Here is a 21,092-nt window from a genome sequence, read left to right as displayed (position 1 = left end):
TCTGACCCATTTTCTGAATAGACATTCCAGTTCCAAATAATTCTGAAATGTAACCAATAATTCCATCTAGACTTTGGAGTCTCCTATTTTGAAAGGTACCAGACTGGGGAATACTTTTTTTGCCCAGCCATTGAGTCTTCTGCACATTCCTGATAAGATGCTATCATGTTAATTAAGAAAGTTGTATACAGTAATGATACATTTGCTCTTTCACACCAACCAAATTCAGCTATATTCCAATGAGAGATTTAAAACCACAGGTACATACTTAATACAAAGTTAGTTAGACCTGGCCAGGCTAATGGTCTTTATAATGGCTCTCTAGTCAATTGCATACTCAATTGTCCATATACGGTGGGCTGAAGTATAGTTGACTGGTCTGTTATGTACAACACACTTTATCTTTTCTTCTTCAGATGTCCAGAGGTTTTATATTCAATTATAATTTATTTTTAACAAGAGTGGTTGTGACAGGTTATCACCTCTGGGGTGCAGTCTGGGAGCTATGGAAACCACTGTGCCCCCTAACTCCCCAGCTGGGCAGGTCTCTCTTACACTGCTTTGCTGGTGATTCAGCCAGCCGCTCCAGGCCCTCTTGTCACCCAGCATGACAGCAGGTGCCACCACACACCCAACTGAGCTAGCTGAGTGCTTTACTTAAATCACTCAAGGACAGACAGCCAATTTCCCAGTTCCCCAGCCTTGCACTCTAGCTGGAGTATAAACCCAGAATTGTACCATCTTGCACTGCACAGGGATTTGTACAATGTAAGCTTATTAATATATTTGCTTCCCCCTCGATGTGGGAAAGATATGCAACAGCCTTTGTTCACAGAGCTGAGATTTTCCCAGACACTTCACTCAAAACATACTGGTTAAGATAGAGCATTAAACAATTTTATCAATTACAGAAAGATAGATTTTAAGTGATTATAAGTTATAGCAAACAGAGTACTGAGCAAATAAACAAAAACACAAACTAAACCTAATGTATTAGATAGATAGGATGCAGATGAGCAATTTCTCACCCTGACTGATGATAAAAGCAGGCTTGCAGATTCTTAAGGCACAGATCACAATTGCTGTGCAGCTTGGGTTCCCCTCCCCCATTACAAACCCTTTGTCTTTCAGAGCTTCTTTCAGGTGTTGAGTTGCAGGAGACTGAAGACAAATCATGATGTCACTCCCCACCTTATATAGTTTCTCCATATGGTGGAAATCCTTTGTTCCAAGCTAAGGTCCCAGCCCAGTTTGTGAAAAAATACAGGTACCAAAATGGAGTTTAGTGTCATGTGGTCTGGTCACATGCCCTTCCATGCCTCGCTGAGTCATAGCAGCCATTACTCATAGCCTGGCTGAAACAGTCACAGGAAGCCTAAGTTCTTCCATTGTCCATTGTCTTTGTTGATGAGCCACCAGCATTGTATAGCTTCTTCATTGTTATACCCGAAAGGCTAGTTGTTACCCAGAGTAAGCACATTTGAAATACAGATACATAGTCAATACTCATAACTTTAGATACAAAAATGATACATGCACACAAATAGGATAATAATATTCAGCAAATCATAACTTTTCCATAGAAGGCTCATAAGACATATCACAATCATACAACTATGATGAATATGGGGTGTAGTGTCACAGTGGTATCACACTATTTAATTATTATGGTTGGGTGTTAACGAGAGTACCAACATTTTTTTGGAGAGTGCATAAGGACCTCCAATAGAAATATATGTACATATAGTTTGCCTCAATCAATAATTCAATTGCAATTTTTAAAAATTAATCAAAGGCTTTTTGTTCAAAGGAAAAAACTGTAAGGGAAACACTCAACATTAATGCAAAGGCAACATTGATAAATCGTAACTTTTTTACCTTTTATACATTTATGTGCACCTTTATTAAATATTAAAATATAGTTACAAGTGTGTTATACTCAGAATGTCTCAAAATATCTCTCTGTCTCTCTCTCTCGTCTGGTCTGTACATGGGCTGTATTCTCCTATCAACAATTGGAAACAGACCAAACACAGAAGTTTTCTGATGTCAATTCCCTGTATAATTGACTTCCCACAATGTGCTCCTAATGTTACATGAGCTCTAACTTTTATGTCAGAATAATGTCTGCTGTCATCTGGTTTAACAATCTCAAATCAATTTCTCTCAGGATAATGATCCTCTTAATTTCCTTTTCTTTTATTATTTGGATTGAAGTTGCCAGACCAGATGAGAGAGAGAGAGAGATTTTAAGGCAGTGATATGACTGAATGTTTGATGCATGTAGTTTGCAGTCTCTTGTCCTTTTAAGAAAACTACAATTTTTCCTCCCACAAGTTACACTAACAGTTTTTAATATTTAACAACAACATATATATTTAAATACACTAGTCTTCTTTCTGATGTTTATCAAATCGTTCCAACAGAGCTCTTAGTATACTTCCTGGTAGTTTTTGGTGTCTGTCTCTTAGCGTTTCAATGGCAGTCTTTGTCTGTTAAGAGAAAGAAAGAGGGGGAAACCTTTTATATTTCAAGAATCACCACTTCAATCATCATTCTCTTCTAGTTTTCCAAGGATGCTAAAGATATACATAAAACTCTGTGGAAAATGTTGGGGGAGGAGAAGGCAGGAAGGGTAAATTCTTCACAAGATCCCATGAAGCCCATGCTGAGGGATAGTCTCATTCCCACACACCTGTGTATTTTCCCCTGTGATAACCAAGCATACTAAACAGCCAGATCTACATATGCAAAAGTGACATGAAAATATTAGCTCACTACTACTCCATCTTGCAAACCCTTAGGCATATGCATAACTCAGGAGATTAATTTTATTAGCTTCAATAGGACTATAGCTGTAAGTGAAATTATTCACCTGCAGGTTTGAGCCCTTAAACTGTGCGACTCGATATAATTTCATATTTAAGTTTCACAGTTTTTCAATTGGAGTTGTTATAAAGATCTTTTAACAAAGCTATCACTGCGGAAATCCTATTTAGATGTAAAACCTCTGATGCAAGGTGTAGAAGGCAGTTTTCCCCTTCAAAAACAGCTACTACCTTTTCAACCCCTATTTTAAATGTTTACCATTCATAAACATATGCATCAAATAAAGATAGAGCTGTAGGATGTAAAAAGATAGTTCCTTAAGCAGTTTACAAACCCTGGTTTTTCAGACATGTTAAATCTCATCTACTGAATAATTTTGCTCAGACTAAAATCTGATGAATATTCAGCCTCGACCCTTTCCCTTGCTCTGTTGTAATGATTAGGGCCCAGAGGGCCTTCTCTGATTATGAGCTTAATGTGTGGAAAGTGGGTAAAAGTTCATAATTGTCACAATCCCTTGCTGTAGAACATTATTTAAGAAAAGGAAAAAGGAGACTGAATTAAACAGAGAGGATGTACTGATAGCACCCAAGGGCTGTACTTAACATCATGTCTGGTAAACAAGAGGAGTATGGGACTGGAACTCAATGAACCAAAATTGGTTCTTCAGAAATTAGTCCTAACTGGTGGACAAAATAAAGGATGGGCTATTCTGCCCATCACCCCCTTTTGGGATCCTTTAGAGACTTTGTGAGAGAAAAGAAAAACCATTAGCACTACTGCAGCTGCTGCTGGGGGATTTTCATCTGACACATGGACCTTGGCACACCAATGGGGATGCCTAACCAGGGCTGTCCTTAGACATATTTCAGAGTAACAGCCGTGTTAGTCTGTATTCGAAAAAAGAAAAGGAGTACTTGTGGCACCTTAGAGACTAACCAATTTATTTGAGCATGAGCTTTCGTGAGCTCTCGTTTCACCCCACTGCTCACGAAAGCTCATGCTCAAATAAATTGGTTAGTCTCTAAGGTGCCACAAGTACTCCTTTTCTTCTTTCCTTAGACATATGTGGCTGCGCACCCGAAAATTTGGGGCACCCCTGGGTCTTACAGTCCACCCATCTGCCTCTTCCTATCCCTGTTCTGAGCCTCCCTGTAGGCTCCCACAGCTAGCTGCTGCAGCCTGATGACTCTTACTCTGGAGGGGATCTAGTAACAAAGACTTCCAGCCTGCCAGACCGATTAGCACAACACTGAAATTGTTAAAGAGCCATTCAAGTGGTAATGAAGCCATTTAACAGGCATTTGCCAACCCCCAGGTATATACTGTCAGTTTCTGAATTTACTGACAAAAACAGTTGTGCATTACTGTCATATTTACTCAGAACGTGTTAGTCTACAGGACCTTAGTTTAAAATTTGCTTTAAAAATATTTCATTCATGTGTTGCTAAAGATGATAAAATCACATCTCTAAAAAAATCCTTGCATAGATTTTTAGATGCACTATGTGAGTATTCATCTTTAGCCTTAAATGCTTGGATCTTCAGACATAGTTTTTTAAATAAATCCTTCAAAGGATCACCCTTATATAAAATACACATTTTAATTTTAATTACTATAATACAAAAAACTTGCTTCCAAAGTCTTCCTATCCTTTCTGTCCACCCCTTTCTCCCTTCACACCCCTACTGAAGAGAGCCCAAGGGACAACACCCCTTTCCTGAGAGATACCTGGACAAACAAGTTTACCTTTCTTTACTTCTGACTATTTGAGGAACTAGTTTTAAGAGAACCCTCTAGCAAAATCAGTACCTAAGTAAGATATAAAATCATTTAAGAAAAGGAGTACTTTTGGCACCTTAGAGACTAACCAATTTATTTGAGCATAAGCTTTCATGAGCTACAGCTCACTTCATCGGATGCGTACTGTGGAAAATACAGATGTTTGTTTTTATATACACAAATCATGAAAAAATGGGTGTTTATTACCAGCAGGAGAGTGGGGTGGGGGGAGAGAAAACCTTTTGTAGTGATAAACACCCATTTTTTCATGATTTGTGTGTATAAAAACAAACATCGTCTGTATTTTCCACAGTATACATCCGATGAAGTGAGCTGTAGCTCACGAAAGCTTATGCTCAAATAAATTGGTTAGTCTCTAGGTGCCACAAGTACTCCTTTTCTTTTTGCGAATACAGACTAACACGGCTGTTACTCTGAAACCTGTCATAAAATCCTTTGTTATGCCTAACATCTTTATAAACATATTTTTTAAAGTTGGTGAAATTTCATAAACATGTCTATTGTTATGGAGATCACACAAAGTAAATTAGTGTTCCCTTTTTCTAAAAGGAATGAACATTGCTATGAACACACTAATCCTCTATGACTGATTAATTTAAAATCATGTCTTTGTTTTAGTGAGTTAAATATGTAATAATCTGGAATTATTACCTTATGAAGGCTTAAGAGTACACTTAAAATATAAAATCATCTTAGAAATACTGATTAAGAAAATATAAAGCAGAGAAGAGCTGCATCATGTATTCCATAATATTTAAAGTTGTATTCAGCACAACAGCTGACTTGCTCTTACTACACAGTTTTTGCAAATAAATCTCTGACAAACTTCAGTGTATATCAAAAAACCCATGACTGACATTTTTTATTCCCAAATTTAGTGCTTTTAATTAGGTCCCTTCTGCATGTCCAGTCTTCACCTTCTGGCATACAGTGGAAAACATGCTCCACCTTTTTTACAAAGAAATTGGAGAAGAGTGTTTTTTTCAAATGTCATTTGCTTCATTTGGGTTCAGGGATTTGGCTGGAAGGGGGTGATCAGGGAGCGGGAGGGAAGAGGAGAGAGACAGTGGGGAGAGGACAGGGCCTGAGCAGAGTGGGGTGGGGCCTGGAGCAGAGCAGGGGTGGAGTATGGGCGGGGCCACTGGAGGGCTGGGGAGCTAGCCTCACCAAGCGGCAGCTTCGCCCACCACCCATGACAGCAGATAAGAGCAGGTCGGCTCCCACACACAGTGCGCAGGGGCTGTATTCACAGAGCTGAATGTGTCAGCATGATGCATTCTGCATGACGGAGAGGATACAGGGGTCTCTGCTGTGAACTGTGACTGTCTGCTGCCATGAGGTGGGCTAGGCGGCTTGGTATCCTTTGCTACCTCATCCCTCCACCTTCCCCCCCGGGCTGCGAGCCCGGGCTGTGGTCGGGCATAGGGGCACCAGTTTAATAGTATTGCATAGGGCCCCATAAACCCTAAGGACGGCCCTGTGCCTAACCATCACCACTGCCCCAGCAAGGACCCCAACTTGATACATGAGGTCCAACTCTGTCCTCCTCTCTCGTGTCCCCCTTCCTGTCCCTCACCATCTACCTCCTGTCCTCTCTCAGCTTTCTGCCTAATCTGAAGACCAAAAGCATCACACGGTCCCAGCATAACAAGGTGAGATGGTCCATCCAACTCTGCCAGTCAGAGAACGACTGGCAAAGGCAAGGGACCTGAACCTGTACGAGGAGACTTTGGCAAACCAATAAAGTGCCTGAAACCACTATGGCTTATTGCTAAAAGCAGCCAAGTCAGCAGGCTGTAAATTGGCCATTCAGCAGTCTCAGTTTAACCAAGGCAGGAGGGGAGGGAGGGTTTTGGGTGCCACAGAGAGGGCAGTTTGACCCCATGTCCTTCCTGATAAGAATTGTGTTGAAGTTGCTGATACATGCATTTTAGAAGAGCAGAATGTGCCCCAGGAATGTCTATTGGGGACTCAACGCTGCGAACTCTGGAAAAACCCACACCTGGTTAATCGATCATCAGAAGGAACCTCTCGCTTGACCACTGAAACTGCTTACTCATGTAACCCTTCTGCCTGTCAGAGTTGGCAGCAACAAGGGCCAGGTTCAGTATCTAGGGGTTCCATTCCAATAACACAATGCAAAACTGGCTCGAGCCCCCACCCAGTGACCTGGGACAAATATATACCACCCCCGCTGGGCGCCTCCAAGAGGCAATACTGTCCCTCTCGCAAGCACATAGTCTGAGTGTAGCAAAAAGCCTTTTAATAACAGAGAGAAACAATGTGTCATTATGTTGGGGAAACACCACCAACAGGATTCATAACACAACCCATGAGCAAAAAACCACCCCAAGCAAATTGGGGCATGTCCTTTCCCTTTGGTTCTTGAGTCCATCAACCCAAAATCACCCAAAGTCCCAAAAGTCCAATGACCCAAAAGTCTCTGTCCCTGGTCAGGGCAACCCCAGAGTTCGAAAATTTATCTGCAGAGTTTTACCTCCCAACCTGGGTAGAGATTGGAGGGGAGAGAGTTAAGGGGCACCTTACGTGGTCCAAAGCTGATGGCCCCACCTCTCCATGGGGCTCCACTCTGCCAGCCGCCCCATGAGCTGCTCTAGGCATCCAACAAACTGCTCTGCTCTACCAGCTGCTCTGCTCGCCGTCCCGCAAACTGCTCCACCATATATCTTCAGGCTCCCTCACTACTTAACACAGCACTCAGTGATTTCAGCTCTTAGTAAGTTTCGCTCTTTTGTGATTTCAGTTTGTAGTAGGGGAGCCTCAATGCTGGTGCACCATTAGCCCAAAGTGAATTCAGCTCAGCAGCCTGTAACTAGACTCCTAATGGAATCAAAATTAGCTCTGATATTCCACAGTGGAGAGAGGAGGAAGTGCAATTAGCATGTAAGACCCTCACCAGGGGGCCCATGCCACCAAGTATTAATACCTGTCCCCAGCCTCTCTCCATTCACAGAGTTTTGGAACCCATGTCCCTTGCCTAGCGAGTGCTACTTAGTTGATGGCGAGTCCCTCCATCATAACAAAAGGCCAAGTACAGTTCCACTGTCCTTGATTCCCATAATCAGGGTAATAACCATTTATTCTTCCTGCCCCAATAACAGAGACACTGGGGATCCCACAGCAGCCAAAGTGACCATTTGGGCAGCTATGGCCTATTTCATATGTGCCTATGCAAATAAGATCGGCCCCTGATCTTATTTTTCCACAACTTGCCACACCTCACCACCAGATGTCAGGGTGGAGCTCATCCTGACTTTGCTTACACTTAACGAGTTTGCTTTAAGGGACATGTCATTCTATTACTAATATATAAATAAGGGGGAAAAGTTTGAGGTAGAGGGACTCTCCAGGACTGGACTCTCCCTCTGAATGCATCTTGTGTTCCCCACTGGCAGACGGGCTGCCTTTGTGCCACTCGAGAGCCACACTCAGCTTTGGTAATTATCAAGGGTTGGGGGTGTTTTACTAACCTGTTGCAGACGTGTGTAAGTGCTTGAGACTAAGTAAAGTTTAGCTTTAAGTGAAAGCACTCTTGTGTTGTCCTGTTTGTGCCAGCCATCTATCGGTCGGACAGCTGTGTCTCCCCTGATTTATTTCCTGACACCACCTTGCACAGAGTAAAAGTTACCAAGAGCTTTAGGTTGAAAGAACCCCTGGAAACAAACAGACCAATCAGATGATATCCCTGACTAGCCTCTTTGTATCCTGAGCACATCAACAAAAGCTGTATTTCCCCCTACTTATACTATTCCATCTCTTCTCCTGTGTCTGTTTTTGTCAAAAGCAGGACTGAAAACTGAACAGCAAAACTAACTCTTCCCCACCAAGATGGGCTGCTTGACAGAGCAAGAGACTCTAACTCATATCTGCTATTTCTGAAAAAGGGATTGTTTGTTTTGCATAATCACTTAATTCCAATGCTTTTCGCCTTGTTTTGATTCTTTTCCTTCCGTGTATATCAGTCAATATATTTCAGCCTTTGCCAGGAGTTTTCTCGTTATGTTTGCCACAATAACTAAGCAGCCTAAGGTCTCTGTACTCAAGACCCCAAACCTCGTTTAAAATGGTTCATATTGTACAACAACAATCATGTTAACACCTCCTGTTCTCTGGGCCCATTTATTCCACCCAAAGTGATACAACGGCTTCCCCTCAGCATCAAAAAAATGTTTTAGTTAAAGAGGTCAATGGGAGCTCTTGGGTGCTCCACACTTGTGGAAAAAAATCAGACTATTTATTTAGGCACCTAACTATGGATTAGTGAGCCTAAGATCAGGCACATATATTGGCCAAAATTTTCTAAATTATTTAAATGGATGAGAGTCAGGAAATGAAAAACATTTCTGATAGTGGCATTAACCCCCACTGTACTCCAGTAAGGCCAGAACCTCAGCCAATTCATGCCAATTGAGGATCTGTCTCATAACATTTATCATTTGCAGATGTCTAACTATATATCCTGTATGTAGTGTTGCTGTAACTGTGTTGGTCCTAATAATAAAAGACAAAAATACCCTATCACCCATGGACAAACACTTTTCCTGAAATGATCAACTCCATATCTGACCTCTCTGTCCTTGTAATAAAAGGAAAACCAGAATAACATCATCAAAAGACAAGACATGGAGCTTAAATTCATAACCTTGCTAGACACTAAAAATCGTGGACTCAATAGAGATGCTGGTTTTATGTCTCATTACCACAATCTATGACCACTAACTCTCCTTTGTCCTAAGACTGCAGATGTGGTAACTGTCCACTTCATCTTCAATGGTCTCTTGCAACATATGTTAACTTCTAATGCTTAACAATCTGCTCCACCTTTTATTAGGCAGTGACACTCTGAGTACCTTTCTCAGACCTGAATAAGAGCTGTGTGTAGCTCAAAAGTTTGTCTCTTTCACCAGCAGAGGATGGTCCAATAAAAGATATTACCTCACCCACCTTATTGCTATCTTGCATGTGTCCATGCAAGGGAAAAAGTGACTGGAATGTGGTTCCTTCTTACACATTTTGAAGGGCTCTGCGAGGTATTTCATGTTTAGGAGGCTGAAGAGTAGGATTTGACTATAATTGTAGTACAGGATCAGGGCAGACTTTCAAAATGCACAAAGGGCAGTCAATGCAAGTCAATGGGAACTGGCATCTAATTCCCTTTTATCTCTTGGAAGATCTCCCCAAGTCACTGTGAAAACATTCACCTTTTCCTGATTTTTCTGTCTTTAATTTCATGTTGTATTAATATATTTTCTTGATTTTTTTAAATGGAAAATCAAGAGAAACTGCCTCTGAGTTTACATATTTCAAGATGGCCTGCAAAGCGAGACCTTTTTGCTATTAGTTTCTTGTGACAGAGTGCTGAGGCCTGACAGGTGGATCAGCACTCTGATCACTGTAGCCTGAATTTGTTTCCCATTGATGGCTCATTGAGTAAGCAGCTAATCAGAAAGTGATGCTGGGGAGGTAAGGAACTAATTAGGCCTCAGATGGCTAACCTGATAAACCAGGAAGGAAGTGTTATAAGAGGAGACGACTGGCCTAGCTGAGCCAGATTGAAACAGTTCCCAAAAAGGGATATCTCATTTCCTAATGTCCTGGTAAAGAGGGACTAAAAACTGTAGGAATTAAAAACGGTGATGTTGCACTACACTGGTGTTGGGAGAATGGTTTGTAATAAAATACAGAGTGAACTCTAAAAGAAAGTGGGTGTGAGAGTTTCTGGGGCAGCACAGGATGGGAACAGAGCATTGCCCTAACACATTGCTCCTCTAGGATAAGTAAATAAATCAGACTCAGGGATTTTATTTCCATATATTTTTCATTGGAAATAGACTTTTCCATTCTTTACAGGAGAACTTTGATAAAATCACTAAAAGATTAAATTAGTATTGCAGCCTTAAGTGATATCCTGAGCTAAATTTCTGTTTTCCCTCCAGACAGTCCCCGAGACTACCCACAAATTGTTGTTCCCTCTGTTCCTCTCTCCCATAAATCAAACAAAGGCTAGATTTTTTCTTAGATAAATAGGGATTGTGTCTGAAGAGTTTCAGTTTAGGATACAGCCTTGTGAGATATCATTAGTCAGTTTCTATACCAAAGAAAGGGAAGAGAAGACTATAGACAATTGTCATTTCTATTGCAAAACAAATTTAACAGCCACTGAAAAGCATCTTTGGAAAAAAACGGTGAGGTAATCCCTCCAAGGCAGGAGGGATAAGTACGGGGCAAAACAAATAGTTGCCTTTGCTCTGCAGAGAACCTTTAAGATATTCCTCTGCCACTGCCCAATCTTAAAGTATTACAAATATTAGGAGCCTGCAGGATCTTACGTGTTCAAAGTGATGTTTATCAAATAGTACTGTCAGCTATTCATCAGCAATCTAAATTCACAGGACAACTTAATCTGGGATAAATAGTAATCCCATGTCACAAATGGCACAAAATTTCACTAATAGCCACTCCTGCAAACTCCTGGATTTAGAGTCAAGCTCTGTCCCTTTCTCAGGCATCCTCATTATTGAAAGATTTTGCAGGTCAAATTATGCCCTCAGATACACCTTTGCAATCCCATTGTCGTCAAAGAAGAGACCACTGAAAGCCTGCTGCTTCAGCTTTCTGCAGGAATCCCCCTTTACCAAGCAAATATAGGAGGAGAACATGGAAACCTCCTAAAGTCCAGGGGCTGATTTGTCATTTTGTCTGAGTAAGGCTTCTACCCTTTCCCCTTGTTCCTTTGAAAAGAAGTCACCTTTCCTTTTCAGACCTTCTCTTTGGATCTTCTGGATCTATTTTACAGAACAGAACAAGGTGATGATTAGATTATTTGTTCTTTGAAAATTTTTAAAAGCGCAAAATGTGTGTTTTTCCCTTATCCCTGGATTTTCCCATTGTACACTCAGGATGCCCTTCCCCTCTGTGGTGGTGGTGAGGGGAAAGGGGAGACAGGACGTTGATGATCTGAATCTAAGGGAAAACAAATGCTTCTTTGAATTTGTAAGTGGTCGAAATCATGTTTATGCTGGTGTGGGAATCTAACTGTTCCTGTATTCCCAGATCCAAATGAATGGCTCCTGGGAGCAGAAAAGGTATTTTGCTCCTTCAGGAAGTCAGGCTTCCCTGCATTTGAAGTCATTTTTGGTTTTAGAAACGGCTTTGTGAAGTTCCTCAATCATCTTCTATCCAGATAAGCATTTACGCTTCACTTATCACTATAGAATCAAAAAGATACCATAAAATAGAAAAGGAATAAAAAAACTAGGAGGAAAGAGGCAATAATTGTACAGTCCTTCTAGCCCCCACAGAAAAAGATTACAGAAGCTGCCTGAGGGCAAGGAGCTATGATGCAAGACATCCTGAAACAACACTTCTGCTGCCTCCATGCTTTGTGGATGAGGACCTGCCTCTCTGATGAAGCTAAGCAGACAAAGCCTTTGCAAGGTAATCTGTGATTTGGGGTGTAGGCTACAGGGAAGCTTATCCCTTCTTGATGGCTGTGGAATGCCTATATAGCTATTCTACACTGCCTCCTTGCATTAATACACTTGCCACATAGTTTCCAGATTCCAGACAACCCAACAGGGTAAGTCTTTTCTTCCCTATTGTACGGATTATAATTTGGGCGGGGGTGGGGGCTGGAAGAGGCAAAGTCTGGGAGGGAAGAATACAGGCGCACTGTTCTTTTCAGGCTTCTACACTCATTCTCTAAGCTGTTAAAGAGGAGACTTGACAGCCCTGGACCATTAAAAACCCCTTTAGTACTGCTGGGGACGTCATGCTTAATGTTCGTCCTAAACGACTTCCTGAATGAGTGACTAGCCAAGAAAGTGCAGTGAGGGAACTGTATCTGACCTCCAAGTTTAACCACTTGCAACCAAAAAATAAAGAAATAAATCACATATTAATTATGCCCTTTCTCATGCCCCAAAGCACTGCAAGGCGTTTTTTATATTAACATCACCACAAAACTAAAACCCATCTGCTGAGCTTGTCTACCTATCCCTGACCACACAGTCATGCTGTTCCTATTTGGAGATGAAGCACTGTGTGTGGCAGAGCAGAGGTGAGGAGTTGAATGGGAGTAAGAGCAGGTGGTTAGAGATAAGAAGCCTGTGTTAGCTCTCCACTGCCCACTGTGTTCCACAGTCTGCAGCAGTAGATCCTTTTCTCTTCTCTCCTTTGGATCTCCCAGAGGAAGAACTTCATCCTAACTTGATGAGTCTCTCCTGGGTTGTTCAGACCCACAGTCGTTCAGGAGCGGCACAGCTCAGATGACTATAGATGTGTTTGGACTGGGGTCTGATATTGGAACCTGTCGTAAATATAAAGGGAAGGGTAACCATCTTTCTGTATACAGTGCTATAAAATCCCTCCTGCCAGAGGCAAAGTCCTTTTACCTGTAAAGGGTTAAGAAACTCAGGTAACCTGGCTGGCACCTGACCCAAAATGACCAATGAGGGATCAAGATACTTTCAAATCTGGAGGGGGGGGAAGGCTTTTGTCTGTCTGTGTGATACCTTTGCCGGGAACAGATCAAGGATGCAAGCCCTCCAACCCCTGTAAAGTTAGTAAGTAATCTAGCTAGAAAATGCATTAGGTTTTCTTTGTTTTGGCTTGTGAAATTTGCTGTGCTGGAGGAAATGTGTATTCCTGGTTTTGTGTCTTTTTGTAACTTAAGGTTTTGCCTAGAGGGATTCTCTGTTTTGAATCTGACTGCCTGTAAGATTATCTTCCGTTCTGATCTTACAGAGTTGTTCTCTTATCTTTTTTTGTTCTTCTAATAAAAATTCTGTTTTTTAAGAATCTGATTTGTTTTTTTGGGTCTGAAAAATCCAAGGCTGGTTTGTGCTCATCTTGTTTATCCTCAAGCCTCCCCAGGAAAGGGGGTGTAAGGGCTTGGGGGGATATTTTGGGGAAATAGGAACTCAAAGTGGTCCTTTCCCTGTTCTTTGTCTAAATCACTTGGTGGTGGCAACATACTGTTCAAGGACAAGGCAAAGTTTGTGCCTTGGGAAAGTTTTTAACCTAAGCTGGTAAGAATAAGCTTAGGGGGTCTTTCATGCAGGTCCCCACATCTGTACCCTAGAGTTCAGAGTGGGGAGGGAACCCTGACAGAACCTAAGAAGTATTTTCATTCAGATCAAAATAAAATGAGACGTATTATAATCAAGATACCTAAATTCAACCTACTTTGTGCCACCCAGGACTTTTTTTTTTTTTTTTTTTGATTCAAGACATAGGTTCCCAATCTTTTCCCTAAGATAGGACACACACCTTAGCAGAGAATTTTTTTCATAAACCATTTCCCCTTCAGGGATGATTGAGAAAATATCCCACTAGCAACACAGCTGATTGCTTACATCCAAAAGTAACTTCACAGAAGTATTTCCATCTCTTTAACTGAGGGAGTGCATCTTCACAGGGTTCACAACTCAGGAGTGATTGCAGACACTCAGCTGCTGTTGGACAATAATATGACAGCAGTAACCCAGTCAGCTTTTTACCTTCTTTGTCTGATTAGGACCTTGTATCCTTTAAAGACGCACCTCTGCCATTTGCACCCTTATTACCCAAGAGTAGACTGTTGCAATGTGCTTTCTTTAGAGCTACACATTAAAAGCATTCAGAGAGGAATACTAGGGCAGAAAACAGTGGAACTGTGGTTGAGTAAGGCATCATTCTTGGAACACATGACATCAGTGCTCTGGCATTTGTGTAATGGTCTCTGTGTGGAATTTAAGGTGTTGGCTATGACTTAGGAAGCCTTAAATAGCCTGTGACCTGCCTACCTGAGAAATTGCCTCTCTTCCCGTGCCATAATGCCACAGCTGTGGTCACCAGAGGCACTCAAGCTGAATCCCCTTCACTAGAAAGGAGAGAGTAGTGGATAGCAGGGCACTCTCTGTGAGAGCTCTAAGATTTTAGAACTTGCTGTAAATAGCTGCCAGACATCTGTTAGATGGGTTTTTGGAGGGGGCTGAAGTATACCGTCTGAAACTAGGAATATGTGGAAAGAAGCTCTTCTGTGGGTGGCTGGCTGGGAGAGTTCTTCTCTGAAAGATTGTTTTAATGCTGCTGGGGTTTTGTTGTAATATTAAGTATGTGTTAGGCACCAGAGCCTTGTGTGGGCATTTATAAAAGTTATTAATTTACATCAGTTTAAATAATGTAATGTAATGCAATGTATTTTAGCTTCTTTTAAGACAGTTTCCCATCTGGAAACAAGGAGCACAGCCAGGACCTTGTGATTAGCCAACTCTTCACCGACCAACAGCAAGTGCTCCACAGAACACAGTTCAGAAACCTCTGGTGTAAAGTATTGAGGGAGAAGGCCAGGGAGGATGGCGCTGAGATTAGAACAATGCACAAATCTGTGGAGGAATCTAACAGTATAAGATAATGTTATCAGGATAAAATGATATTTCAGCTGGAGATACGTTATTGAATAACAGTACACTATGTAAGATGGCCAATGTACTGTAAGAAAGTTTTACTTCATAAGAAACAATAGACATGGAATTTAATGTCAAATACTTCAGACCTAACTAACATCATTTAAATTAAGACCGTAGACTCCCTGAAATTACAAAAATAATATCCAACTTACTTTTTCAACTAGTTCCGTAGCTGTTATATTTGGATCATATGGAATGGGATCTCCAATATATGTGCGAAGTTTGACTGGGAACCCTCCATATCCAGGAATGAGTAACAATCGAGAACATTCATAGAACCACCTAAAAAACCCTGTGAATTAGAAAAAGAGGAGGGGAGGTTTACATTTTGAGAGAGAACCTTTAGAAGTCAGCAGAGTCCCTGAATCACAATGGTGTCTGGATTGCAACAAACAAATTTTAAATGATATGGGTGTTTGATAAAAGGCTACATGAAGTAGGTCAAACAATATGCAGCACACATAATCTTGAAAATAATTATCTACTCTTATGTTACCTCTTGCATATTCAATATCAGGTTAAATGGCTCACCATGTACAGAACAATTAATGCTTAGTTCAATAAATGCATATTTAGATTAGATAACCCATGTGCACTTTGGTTTACATGACAAAGAAACAGTTACTAGAGTTAAAAGAGAACAACAGAGTCGAAAGAAATTCACAAGACTAGTATTTCCCAGAAACAGTTGATTTTGAAAAGATAAATAAAAGAAAAACTCCAAGAATTTGAAAAGATGCATATGAAGTAAATCTTACCTATTTTTCCAAACATCCTATATCCTTCCCGAATATTCTGTGTGAACAAAGGGATGATGGGCTAAGAAATGAGGAAAAAGAAGTGGAAAGACTTTAAGTTCAGCCTCCGTTTTTGTTTTAAATATTTCATCATCTCTGTAGAGAGACCTTCTGCATCTATATTACATGGTTATAGTCCACTTTACCATCCCATTAAATAAAAATGGGACTGACAAGTTATCATGACTAGAAACTCCAAAGGAGCTGCATGTTTGTCAGGAAAACCTACAGCTAGTTATGTACCAGGTGAGGCTCAATTTTCTGAGATCTCTTAGAACCTCTGTCACATGTTGCTGTTATCACGATGAACACCAAAACAACACTGACAGGATCACATTTAGAAGCAGAAAAAATATTTCCACAGATATCAGAATTATCAGTTTCATGAGTTTGTTCAGCAATTTTTTTCAGTGCCTAAGAAGTCAGAGTACTAGTGAGTTAGTCAAAAAAATTATCCACACGTATTATTTTGGTAACAAAATCTTGCAAAAGTCCTATAGAAAACAGACTATGCAATTTAAGAATCCCACTTTTACTATGAAACGCCTGCAAATGTTGGGGCAGAGGACAAGAAAGGATGATCATGCATAACTGAATGTTTCCTTTCTTATGCCTTTAATACTAAATAGCTTTAAGAAGCTGTAATTTCTCAGAAAATTATTTTCCTTCAAATATGATACAGATCATCGTCTCTCTGAAGCACATATTGAGCTAGTATAGGTCACATCAAGTCACAGTAGAGGTTCTTCCTAAACCTTATGTTGTGACAGTGTCTTCATTATTGATATTATAGATCGAGTGCCAACCATGTACATGGCGTGGCACAGAATTTTCTTCCCCTTTAGTTCTCATGCCAAGAGGTTTATCAGAGATATGAATTAGAGCAGGGTTCTTACATTTTTTTATAGTGTAGACCACATCTTAACAGAGAGTGTATTTCTTGTGCAACATCCCTACAACAACTGTTCAGAGGGAAAAGTAACATCAGGAAATTAGTTATATTTAAACTATTTAATTTTTTTAAAGTCACACTATCTGAACTTTTCATTTAATCTCATCCTCATGCCATCTGTTCCAAATCTCTCGCTTATCCTGATTAGGCTTTTCTGCCATTAGGTCACCTTCTTTTCTCACACTGTGGAACATCTTGTCACCCTCTCTCCTGCAAATATTGCTTGGCTCTGTTCTACCACTGATGGCTGGACTCCTATTTATCAGCTTCCAGGTCCTCTCCTGCTGGTAGTTCTGGTCCCAAAAGGCAGCTCCCATTTCCTCTCCTCCTCTTCTGAAGCAGCAGCCCATAGTGGAGACAGCTAAGATGACTTCTCCTTTTCTTCTGCTTTTATTTCTTTAAAATGTATCTCTTTCAAGTCATATCTATACAGCTTTATAGAAATTTGACTAATAAACAGAGGGGAAGGATGATGTTCCCTGGACCACATTTCATATTTCCAAGACAGATTGAATTTGTGCATTAATCTTGCTCTTCGCCTTTCTTCTGTCATAACAGCTCTACTCTTCATTAGTCAAACAAAGCTGCAGTAAAAAATATAAGCCAGAATACCATTTGCTGAATACTGTAACACCTATGTGACAAAAAGCTACTGAAGCACCCTGACCACAGAGGTTTCTGCAGCACAGAGAAGGCTGCTGACTTAACTGGAAGCAAATAACCCGTTTCTGGTGGGAGGATAAATGACACCCAGGTGCTAACTGTTGGGCTGATGAGACAACTGGCTCAGTAACTGGGAGGAACAGGAAGCCTGGGAGCTCAGAGGGTGACTGTGGGGATAAGAGAAGGCTGTGTGTTAGTCTCCTCCTGCTGTATACTTGTGTCATGTTCTGTTTTGCTTGGGAACTGAACAATAAATGTACACATGGTGAAAGGGAAACAGCATGAGTGAGTTTCTGACAGAGACCATGAAAACGGGCTGGGCAGCACTGCCCACTGGGTAGCTGAAGAGGCACCTTGTGACAACCTGCTATTGTACAACTATGCACCCAAAGAATTCTTCATTCTACTCCACTGATATAATATTGAATTTATTTAAACTGGAAATTGGACTAATTTAGTCACTCTGTCCCCTTTGCTCTTTTGGGAAGGGAATCTACAATCTTTTCAAAAATTTAAAGTTAGAAGTCCGATCTCCATTTCCATCACATAACTGGACTGCATAACCAGTCACTACAAGGTGTGGGGAGACTCACGACTTCCACGTTCTTACTATAGTATATTTGCCTGCTAGAAAGAACAGGCCCAATCCTCTTTTGCAACAGTTAGCTCTCATTACACCTTCTTCTCCAACCCCCAGCATGGGGGCGCTGGGGGCAGGGGGGAAGTAGCTGGGGAAAAGGAAGCATGACCAGGGGGTGTCTACACCCTGGAGATCCATGGTTGCCATTTTGGTCCCTTGAGGCCAAGGGCAGCCTACTTAAAATAGAGTATCCTCAAAACTTCACCAACACCGAGGCCCTGTAGCCCCAGGATCAGGAGAGTGCAAAGGTGACAAATCTACCTTTGCACCTCCCATGTTGAGATCCACTGAGCAAAGATCAGATACAGCCCAAGATCTGGGCCAAAATTTTTAAGAAAGGTTTTGAGATTTTGCGTTTAGGTTGTTACTGTTTATTCCTAAAACTGCCTCCTGCAGGGAGAACTTACCTTTCTCGGTCCATTAATGTTTTTGGTATCATTTACAATTTTCTGTCAATAATTCTGTATTTTCAGATAATGCCAAATTATATTTTTGAAGTCTCCTTCCACACTGCACTACTTATGTGGCAGTAATTTTAGGGACAACAGTCCTGTAGGGGCATGATAGAATCTATGTTATGGAGACACAGACACTAGGACATCTGCTCAGTTTTGCACTTAAAGCAAGGATTCAACCTGTTTGATTTGTAGGAAGAACTCCCAAATTTACAGCATGTAACTGTGACTAAAGATTGACTTGAAAACTCAGAAAACCCAATCTGATCATTTATAAAATGAGAAAATAATTAAAAATGGGCCCTTTAAGAAATTATTTTTTAGTCCCTTCCACTAAAAAATTTGTTAGTACTAACCCTTTAAATTTTTGAGATAGAAAAACAAGTATTCTCAAAATTGGAGATCTGTACTGCTTCTACAACAGCCCACATAAGGGCATGTTTTGATACAATAATATTGTCAATACCAACTTTATTCATCATATTTTTATACACAGAATGCACACACTTGCTCTTATGGTTTGTATACATAAACTCTGTTCTGGAGCATGAATACAGACTATTTGAGTAAAATTATAATCTCTCTCTAGAATGTAGCTTGAACCATAACATCATTAATTGCAGTTTCGTGATAGCTTTTGCATATTCTTTTTCATATTTCTCTACTTCTTTTTAAAAATAGTTAAGCTATCTTTAGTTCAAGGACCCAATTATAGACCCCTATCACAAACTACACATGGGTAAGGATCTAAAGGCAAGTCAACAATTAAAATGCTGCATTGGTGAAGCCAGCTGCACCACGGTAGCACTTTAATGAAGACAGTCTATGCCAATGGGAGACAGCGTAATTAATCTACCTGCCCAAGAGGCAGTAGCTATGTCTACAGGAGAGGCTCTCCTACTGACAAAGCGCTGTCTACACTGGGAGTTAGGATGGATTTTTCCACACCCCTGAGCAACACAGTTATACTAATGTAAGTCAGTAGTGTAGACCAGACCTAAGGGAAGATTAACAAACTGTTTTATTCCATTGGGGAGACAAGGAGGGTGAGGTAATATCTTTTATTGGACCAACTTCTGTTGGTGAGAGAGACAAGCTTTTGAGCCACACAGAGCTCTTATTTGGGTCTTGTAAAGGTATTCCTAACACCACAGCAAAATCATTGGTGGCGGCTGAAGCTTCTCCTGGGGAACGCTACCTGTCTATCCTGCCTCTTCCACCTTCACCCACGCCTACACTCCACCCCCATTCCACCCCAGGCCCCACTGCTATTCGACCCCAGGCCCGGCCCCCCTGCTGCCGCTTGCACCGTCCCTCCTCACCCTCCCACCTGTCGCTCACCACATCCCTCCTCAACTACCACCCACCGCCAGACACACACCCTTCCTGACCACTGTGAAACCTCCTCACCTGCTGCTGGCTCACTGCGTCCCTCCTCACTCTCCCACCCACTGCCAGACCCCCCGCCCCCGACCACTGTGAAACCTCCTCACCTGCTGCTGGCTCGCTGCATCCCTCCTCACTCCCCCGACCACTGCCAGACACCCCCCGTCCCCGACCACTGTGAAACCTCCTCACCTGCTGCTGGCTCGCTGCATCCCTCCTCACTCCCCCGACCACTGCCAGACACCCCCTGCCCCCGACCACTGTGAAACCTCCTCACCTGCTGCTGGCTCGCTGCGTCCCTCCTCACTCCCCCAACCATTGCCAGACACCCCCCGCCCCCGACCACTGTGAAACCTCCTCACCTGCTGCTGGCGCGCTGCGTCCCTCCGCACTCCTGCGCCCACCACTTGCCTCCTCAACCCCCGGCCCGGCACCTGCCTCCTCACCCCCTGGCCTGCCACTGGCCTCCTTCTAGAGCGAAAAGCATGAGTATTGAAAGCTTCAATTAAAGAGCTAGTCTCTGTAGCTAGCAGCTGTAATAGACTCACATTCTTCATGGCTTGGGCACAGAGATGGGCATGTAACACACAATGATCAGTGAGTTAAACATATTTATATACACGCACAAGAAACCACTCACCACTTTTGCATCTATGGCCACTTGAGCAAAGCCTTTGCGATTACCCCACAGGAGGTTGTAGTTTTCATCACTAAAGAATGCTTCTCGACTTCCACCTGGTGAGACACCCAATAAGTTGCCTTTCTTCAGAATTTCAACACTTTCATTTCTTCCACTATGCACTGCAGGTAACAGGTTAAAAAGCAGTTGTATTCCTGCAATAAACATAATCAGTAGAGATCAATATGGTATATTAGACCTCATTACATAATTATTACTTACACATATTCAGAATAAAACCCAGTCAAAAACTCTCCAACACACACACGCCCACCCACCCCTTCAGCAATTTTAAGTGTGTCTACATATTACATATCTGATCAAACTGGAGATGTCATAGTCATCAGTAATAAATCCGGTATAAATACTCAGATATAATTAGGGGTTACAGCTTCAACCCACAGTAGAATGGAAAT

At 41.6% G+C, this 21,092-nt stretch overlaps 1 protein-coding gene across 1 annotated transcript in view; it reads right to left on the bottom strand.

Moving 5' to 3' along the window:
- Positions 1–1,800: 1,800 nt before the first annotated feature.
- LOC311516064 (DGAT1/2-independent enzyme synthesizing storage lipids-like) overlaps positions 1,801–21,092 on the bottom strand; it is a 47,130-nt gene continuing 27,838 nt past the window's right edge. The window contains exons 4-7 of the mRNA XM_084619698.1: positions 20,638–20,831; positions 15,863–15,923; positions 15,257–15,396; positions 1,801–2,492 (exon numbers count right to left, since the gene is read on the bottom strand). Of these exons, the coding sequence (XP_084475824.1) occupies positions 2,388–2,492; positions 15,257–15,396; positions 15,863–15,923; positions 20,638–20,831 (500 nt within the window). The 3' untranslated portion in view covers positions 1,801–2,387. The remainder of the gene's footprint in view (positions 2,493–15,256; positions 15,397–15,862; positions 15,924–20,637; positions 20,832–21,092) is intronic.

The sequence above is a fragment of the Lepidochelys olivacea genome (assembly GCF_965140295.1).
Source record: "Lepidochelys olivacea isolate rLepOli2 genome assembly, chromosome: 2".
NCBI classification, from domain to species: domain Eukaryota; kingdom Metazoa; phylum Chordata; order Testudines; family Cheloniidae; genus Lepidochelys; species Lepidochelys olivacea.
The sequence above is the reverse complement of the archived record's forward strand: the minus strand, read 5'-3'. Positions and strand labels throughout refer to the sequence as shown.